The sequence below is a fragment of the Abramis brama genome, assembly GCF_963993115.1.
Source record: "Abramis brama genome assembly, chromosome: 5".
Lineage (NCBI taxonomy): Eukaryota > Metazoa > Chordata > Actinopteri > Cypriniformes > Leuciscidae > Abramis > Abramis brama.
In genome coordinates this window covers 3,614,745-3,623,433 of record NC_139967.1, presented here as the reverse complement: position 1 = coordinate 3,623,433, position 8,689 = coordinate 3,614,745, and the positions used below count along the sequence as shown (strand labels likewise).

The 8,689-nt window shown below is 39.4% G+C and overlaps 1 protein-coding gene across 1 annotated transcript; it reads right to left on the bottom strand.

Moving 5' to 3' along the window:
- Positions 1-364: 364 nt before the first annotated feature.
- Positions 365-2,019, bottom strand: LOC311082385 (diamine acetyltransferase 1-like). Its single transcript, XM_084113183.1, has 6 exons — positions 1,785-2,019; positions 1,585-1,636; positions 1,411-1,494; positions 1,073-1,174; positions 931-971; positions 365-799 (listed from the first exon to the last, which is right to left on the bottom strand). The coding sequence occupies exons 1-6, from the start codon at positions 1,848-1,850 to the stop codon at positions 632-634; spliced, it is 513 nt and encodes a 170-aa protein (XP_083969309.1). The 5' UTR covers positions 1,851-2,019; the 3' UTR covers positions 365-631.
- Between the last annotated feature and the right edge of the window lie 6,670 nt (positions 2,020-8,689).

The window sequence follows — 8,689 nt, the reverse complement described above, 5'->3', positions numbered from 1 at the left end:
TAAGCTTGTTTCGTTTGATTTTAACATCTGTTGGTTTCCGAACATCATCATATGATTAAAATATTTCCTGAAGGACGTCATTAGATGTTCGACTCGTGTTTTATGACATCAAGTAGCGTGAGAGATTTCGAAAGCAAATGCTCTCGAGTCGCTCTTGCGGTTCTTTATCCTCAGTCTTCAAGTCCAACACTCCTACTTTTTAAACCTGTCTGTTAGAAGAAAGTTACTTTCAACATGTCAAGATTGATTTAATATTTTGAAATAACACTAAACCAAAACATTAGAGTTGCTAGTGTTTCTTTTTTGACAACATGCTGATCCAACACCTTTACCAAGACCAAAATCAGAGATCAATCACTCAGTCTCTTTCTTAAAATTAAAAGCTTTATTGTAAACAATACATTGCAGGTGTATCAACGATTGTCGTCTACTCCAGTGTTTCCCAACTCGGTTCCCGGAGGCACAGCAACGGTGCACATTTTGGATGCGTCCTTTCTACTTCTAGTCTTTAGCTCAGATTAGGAGGAGTTGTATAGTGTGTGGAGTTGTGCCTCCAGGATCAGGGTTGGGAAACACTGGTCTACTCTATTAAAAATCCTCCTCTATCAAACTGTTTCTTCTGCACTGGCGTCTACTTGGATGACATCTTGAGTAGGTTGCACTTGTCGATCTCGTACAGACGCCATCCCTCCTCGTGGGAGAGATCCGATGCTCCGCGCCGCTTGTAAAACTCGATGGATGACGTGTTCCACTCGGCCACGATGAAGTGCATCCCGCTGCAGCGAGTCTTCACTGCCGTCTACAGACAAAAACATTTGAATAAAAGGCGTTTAATAACCCATAACAAGACAAAAAACATTTGAATAAAAGGTGTTTAAATTACCCATAACAAGACAAATATTTAAAGGTTCTCTAATGCATTATGCATACCTCACTTAGCATCTTCAGGATCTCAGAGCCCATCCCATAACCTGAATTGTAGGGAAATAAATAAATAATAGATATGATATATTATACATGACCATTTCAAAGCAATTCTTTGTTTACAGCAACAGGTAGCATGTCTTCATACCTCTGAATTCCTGCATCACATAGAAGTCTTCCAGATAAAGCAGCTTCCCAATCCAGGGGTCATAGGTAAAGTAGTACATAGCAAAGCCAACCACTGTATAACCTGAAGTGGAAAAACATGAGGATCGTGAGTAAACCAAGAATTTCACAGAGTTAAAGAGAGCAAGAGTCACTGGAGCGTCACTTCCCATCCATGACGCAGAGAGATAAAAGTGTAACGGTTTCATCGTAACCAAGTAACATTAGCTGTAACAATATTGATTCACGATAAATAAGTCAGAAAAGTTCAGAATTAATCTTGAAAAAAAAAAAAAAAAAACCCTGATGTTGTTAACTTGCCTTCAAGAGACTGTTTATCCTTCGGTACTTCTGCGACGACGCAGTGATAAAACGGATGATCTCCGAAACCGTCCTCGAGCAGCTCTGAAACATAAACAGGCATAAATAACCATCATACGTTCAAATACACTGATAAATATCATACACTGAAACGACGGAGACCGAATTCTGTACCTTTCTCGGTCAGGACGACCTGTTCCTCCATTTCCTCAAATTTCGCAAGTTCCTAAAATTAATTAGACGGCGTATATTACTCCACAAACGACCAGAACGTAAACATTTTCTTAAATTAAACGTTACAATAGTTATTATTATTATTATTATTATTATTATGTGAAATGTTATACGCGCATGCGCAGTAGGTCTGTTTTTACCTTTATGAGTCGCAGTATGTCAGAAACGTCCTTGGGCTCGGCCTTTCGTAATATAAACTTGTCCATTTTCTTCTTTTACTCTTTTTCCCTTTTCTTACTAGTCCTCGGTATGTGAAATGTAGTAAGATTTGTTTCTTCATTCGGTTCCAAGGGGGTTACCCTCAGCAGAAAGTCTGGGTTTTTCACCCTGTCAGTGAAGAATTACATGAAGTCGTCGCCGGAAGCGCTTTGTCTCAACGCTGAGCTCGTGCGCTATTTATATGCGGGGCGCTGACGTCACTACCGGAAGTACTGAGTTGACTCACATCAGTAGTACAGCGAGATAACCAGTTCGAACCAGACAAAAGAAACAGTAGTTTCGGATATTGTGTCAAGGATGCAAACCAACATAGCGCGATTCAACGACACTAAATATGTTACTAAATAATCTTATATTTCTTATTTTTAGCATAACCTTTTGTTTTAAATGTTTAAACATTTACATTTAATCATTTAGCAGACGCTTTTATTCAAATTAACAATAGGACACAAATATGTAAGTGCCCCCTAGGCTCCTTCCCAGTGTAGTCTAACATAGTCTAAAAATTATTAAAACATTTTCAAATAGATATAGAAGAGAAAAGAAAGTGTTAGTATTTGTTTATATTGGATTATAATCCCAGATTTTCAATGTGGTTTTAGACTTATGGACCCTCTGCATATATCAAAGTAGGCTACAATAACATCAGAAACAAAATCAAAATATTATTTGACTGCAGAAGACAGTCTCCTTTGCTTTATTTTCCAGTTCTCATAGGGTGTGATTATATCAAGCCGAGACAGGAACCGCATATTTCACAGTTTGCATCAACTGAAGCTCAACTTCTAGCTACAACTTGAACCTTTTTAATAGTTCTTATGATTGTAGGCCTGCATTCTATAATGTTTTCAGGCTTTGTTTATTATTATTGATGATGACAGATTGTTAACTCAGATGTGTAATCTAGCACACCTTTTTACATCCAACGTATTTTTTTATTTGCGTGAGTGTTTTATAATTGGCAGCTGTGGTGATGGAATTTAAACATTTAAATGATTAAGTTTGCTCAAAAATGAAAATTCGGCTATCTTTTTCTCACATATTTTGATGTGTTTATATTATCTGCAGAAACAAGCATGGGAACTCTACAGACATGTGAGATCACACGCTTCACAGAGCAGGAAGAAACTGTATACTTCAAAGACTAACACTGCTGAGTGAAAACAGGATATATTCAAATAATATTTCCATATTTAGGATTTCTGATTCAACAAAGCGGATGATGCTTTGTCCGTAGATTTAGGGATACTATTTTTGTCAGTGTGTCTCAGTAGTACAGACAGAGTGCGCATACTTCGATGAACAACCATGGATAAACACATTGTTTTTGATAATGGAGATTGATGTTACTATTAGATATTAGAGGCATTAATATCATGCATCATTGCTCTGTGTGCAACGATAGACATTTTAAAGGCAGAATAACCTTAAATACATTTATTTTCCTTGCCTTTTAATACAAACATTTAAACATATATATATCACGTACATCCACTATATACTTGACTGGCACTTTAAACAACAATGCATATCGTATATAGTGGATGTGCATGATGTTTACTCCAAGAATAGTGAAGTTAGATTTGTTTTTAACAGTATAATAATAATGTCTTTGCAATGCATAATACATATTTTATGCAGTGCTTGATTTTTATAAAGTAAATATACGAATAACTTTGATATTGTTTGTAATGGACATTTACTGAACTGAAGCAACTTACATTTATTTGATTATCCATACATCATATTTTAGAAAAATCATGTTAATATGCGAGAATCAAATAACAGACTTTTGAGGAACGTTTATTTGTTCATCTCTCGATCATCATTGTATTCATTGCATTATATGTTTTTTCCCCAGAATAAAAGCTACAGAGCTTTGATCATAAAACTAAGCATTTAAATATCATCTTACTAAGACATATTATTGGTAGATAAAGAGTGACGACTGATCTATGCATTTTACGTGCTATATACTGTTATAAAGACCTCATTCATTACATTGGCCTTGTATGCAACATTCATTGCATATTTTATCTTACTTCCTGGCCATATATATATCAGCATCTGCACAAAATTGTATGTTTTTTGCTCAGTTTAGGCCTCTGAATATAACAGTTTTTCCTCCTCTAGTGTGAGATCCATCTTCACACTATATGAGCCATATATGAAAAAAACAAAACATGCAAACTTTCTTTAGCCTCACTATATCTGAATGTTTACAGAAGTCGATATCTCAGCACAAGCATCTCAAATGTTCTTCCGTTTCAGTTTCAGTCCATGAGCCAGACTGTATTTCGGAATGGGATGCAATTAGCACTGACTCATTCACATCCGCCCTCATCTGGAAGTCCTTACTGGGAGACTTAAAAGAGTTTCCTAAGGATACCGAGTCATTTCCAGAATACTTGACCTAACCTTGGCATTCATGCATTTTCTTAATATCTGGAAAATAAGGCTACAGACCAATTGAAAACTTTTGAATAAATAAAGCAATTGTGTGTAAGGATGTTTCAGACGTCACTGGGAAGGAAGGTATTGTTATTTTCACAGCTCTGCGTTTCCTGCGACCAGCACAACTGAAACACTCAAGAAAGAAAGAACCTGCATCACATATTGATACATTTCCTAGATAAAGCATCTCTGTATTACGGAGTTAACAAAATGGTTAACATGGTTACATAACGTGGTGCTAAGAAATACTCACAACGAGAAATAACAAGAAAGACTTTAATAATCAAACACTTAGGAACCAGGAGAAAATCACAACCAAACGTTAACGAGAACCGACAGAGACTGAGGGAGAGCACAGGGAATATATACATGAGACAAACCAAAGGATCTAAACAAGATAATTAATGACACACAGCTGAACCAAATTACCTAAAAAATACAAACAGAAAGTCCAGACACAAACTGGAAAGTGACAGTCACATTCCATCTGCCTGCAGGAGCAGGCCTTTACAAATAAACCTGTAATTCACATTCAGTTTGGCTCTGTTCCCGGGAATTCCTCAGAAATATCTTGGAGAGCAAACAACAGACTGTCATACAGCTGGACTGAGAGCTGCTTGTCTGTGTACAAGCTGTTAAAGGCAGGGTATGTGATTCTCTTTTTTGTCCATTTTTTCAAAATCACTTGAAATCCTATTCCTAACCCACTTACAGCCACTGAGTTAGAAGCACTGAAATGAAAATTAAGCAATTTAATCATCTGTGGAACGGGCAGGACTCGAAAAACTCCAGCCAATCATTTCCAAGACCACCTAGAATCACTGGACAGTAAGTTCGTCAATCAAACGGTCGTACCATACCCCCCTCCCCCCATCCCCCTCGCGTGCGTGACCGCGAGAGACAGAGAGAATGGGTGGAGTCAGGGCCAGCGTTGGAGGAAAGAAGGTAGGACCATTTGAGTTGTGTATTTTCAAAATCTGCCGGCCGTTTTGCAAATCCCATACCCTACCTTTAAAGGCAGGGTAGGCAGGTTTTTTCTAAAAAACTTTTGTTTAAACTGTCTTTATATACCTATACGTAATTAAAATGTAAGTACTCTGAAAAGGAGAGTATAAAAATCGAGTGTTTGTAGTCCTCTCAGGGCTGCAATAAACACAGCTACTTATTTCCATTCGGAACGAATGAAATGATTGGCTGGGCGACTGTCACTCTCCCTCACTACCATGGCTACCACCCCCGCCGCTACAGGAGCTGCCCACATGCGCGCACCCGTTTGACTCGAGGAGGCGAAGAGGCACGGAGAGAGGCACGAAAGCTAGGAAGAATCACAATAATGGCAGAGAAAGAGCAGTCAAAATTCCCAGTACCTGCATATAATCATTATATATTGATTATGTAAGGGTTAATGCCCGACGAGGTGTCCATTGTCAGGTATTAATGGACGACGGCGAGGCGTGAACTGCGCGTCGGACGGTTGCCTCCGCCGAAGTCCATTAATACCTGACAATGGACACCTCGAAGGGCATTAACCCGCTTATACCATGGTCACTTGCCAAATAACACATTTTTAAAACATTAGTTTATATTTTAATTAGTTTTACAATCGAAATCTAAAGTTTTTACAAACAATAACTTGGTTTCGGAGATATTTATAGTCCGCTCAGCTCGTAGAACCCTTCAGTTTTGTTTTGATACAATAAATTGTAAACGGATACTTTGACTGCCTGTTGCTATGGTTACTCACAGCTGATGTAGCCAGCGCATGTATTTATTAATTTCGAACGGTAAACAGTCAGTTTCACCAGAACTCCTTTACTAGGTGTCCTCTATCACTTTTTAATGGACACACTGCAGCCAATCAGAATCGAGTATTCACCCAGACCATGGTATAAATATATTTATATAATCATTATATATAATCATTATAAAATGATTTATACATTATATAATCATTTTAATAATTGTGAACTCCGAAAAACTATTCCCAGATTGTATCAGTTTGTTAACTTCCCCATCAGGGGAAATAGCACTTTGGATAAATGTTACAGTAATATTAGAAGTGCTTATACTGCTGTCTCCAAGCCGCATTTTGGGAACTGTGATCACTTTGCTATTCTGCTTCAGCCCATTTACATCAGGAGGCTTAAAGCAGACCCAGACACAGTCAGAACTGTGAATATGTGGACTGATACTGCTTTGGAGGAACTGCAGGGCTGTTTGGAGGCCACTGATATGAGCATTTTTTAGGGAAGCCACAGACAATATCCATGAATATACAGATACTGTTAGCAGCTATATTGACTGGTGCACTTCCATTTGCATCCCCTCCAGAACTATGAGAGTTCTTTCTAATCAGAAGCCCTGGTTTAATGCGGATGTGCGCATCAAAATTAGAAACCAGAGTACAGCCTTCAAGTCAGGAGACATCATGGAGTATAAGCATGTCAGATATGAGCTCCAAAAATCCATCAGGGCCGCCAAGAGGGCATATACCCAGAGACTCGAGAACTGTTACAGGGAAAATAACAGCAGAAGGATGTGGCAAGGAATCCAGTCAGTCACCAACTACAGGAAAGATGCAAACAGAACTGTGACCCAAGACTCTTCTCTACTGGACAACCTTAACAAGTTCTATGCCAAATTCAACCAAAACAACAGAGACATACCCTTAAAAGTCCCCTATAACTCAGAGGAGACTGTATTGCAGGTGACGCAGGTCCTTAAAGCTCTGAGGAAGGTGAACCCCCGTAAGGCTGTGGGACCCGATGGTGTGGCTCTGAGAGTCCTTAAAGGGGTGGTTGAGTATGATTTCACTTTTCTAACTTTAGTAGTGTAATGTTGCTGTTTGAGCATAAACAACATCTGCAAAGTTACAACGCTCAAAGTTCAAAGCAAAGGGAGATATTTGCTTTTAAAGAAATCGCTTTTTAGGGACTACAACAAACGGCTGGTAGGAACTACACGAGCTTCCTCCCGGGTTAGTGACATCACTAACCCTAAAATTTACATAAACCCCGCCCCCGGAACACGATTTATAGATTATCAAGACAGAATATGCTAATCAATGACTAGAAGATAACTACACATAAGCTACATAAATTCATCAACTAACCATTCAGAAATGTTGTCTACATGTTGCCACTTCTTCTTGAGTCTCTCTATCTTTGTCTGACTCCGGTGTGAACATAAAAGTGACAACTCTAACATGCTATATAAAAATATCTGTGGGGTGTTTTGAGCTAAAACTTCACATACACACTCTGGGGACATCAAAGACTTATTTTAGATCTTGTGAAAAGGGCATTATACCACCTCTTTAAAGTCTGTGCTGAACAGCTGGCGGAGGTATACACGGACATTTTTAACACCTCTCTCCTCCAAGAAACAGTCCCACGTATTTTTAAGTCCTCTATTATAGTGCCGGTTCCGAAAAAAACAAACACAATTACGATGAATGATTTTAGACCAGTGGCGCTTACGTCGGTTGCCATGAAGTGTATGGAGAAGTTGGTCCTACAACATATCAATTCTGTGGTTCCTGACACAGTAGACCCTCTTCAGTTTGCCTACCGCTCGAACAGGTCAGTGGATGATGCGGTGGCACTGGCACTTCATTATATTTTGCAGCACCTGGACACTCACAACACATATGTACGGCTATTGTTTCTGGATTACAGCTCAGCCTTTAATACGATCCGGCCGATGAAGCTGACCGGTAAGCTGATAGAACTGGGAGTACCAACAACCACTTGTAATTGGATAACAGATTTCCTCACAGATAGACCACAGGTGGTGAGGATGGGAAAGAAGGTCTCATCTGAGCTTACAGTGAGCACAGGAGCCCCACAGGGCTGTTGTCTCAGCCCTATACTTTTTTCACTATATGACTGTGTCACCAACTCAGACAATAATATCATCATTAAGTACGCAGATGATACAACTATCCTTGGCCTCATCAGAGGGGGTAATGAGTCATCATACAGGGACATGGTTCACAGGGTCACTGTCTATGGGGAGGACAATGATCTTGTTCTTAACACTGACAAAACAAAGGAACTCATTCTGGACTTTAGGAGGAGAGCTCCCATCCTACAGCCTCTTACCATCAATGGGACTGAGGTGGAGCGGACTGACAGCTATAAGTTCTATCAGAAAGACTCGGGAGAATTAATACTGTGACAATGAACATTTATTTAAGAGCTCAGCAAACAATCAAATTCTTTGGCATAGGCCCCGTCCGTAACTCGCATTCCGAGGGTACGGAATCTGCATATCCTGCCTGAAGACGAAGGCAGGGGCGCAGACCACCCCCTGCGAAGTAAGGAAGGGGCCATCTGGTGGTGGTGGGGTGGAAGGAGGAAGAGGACATCCT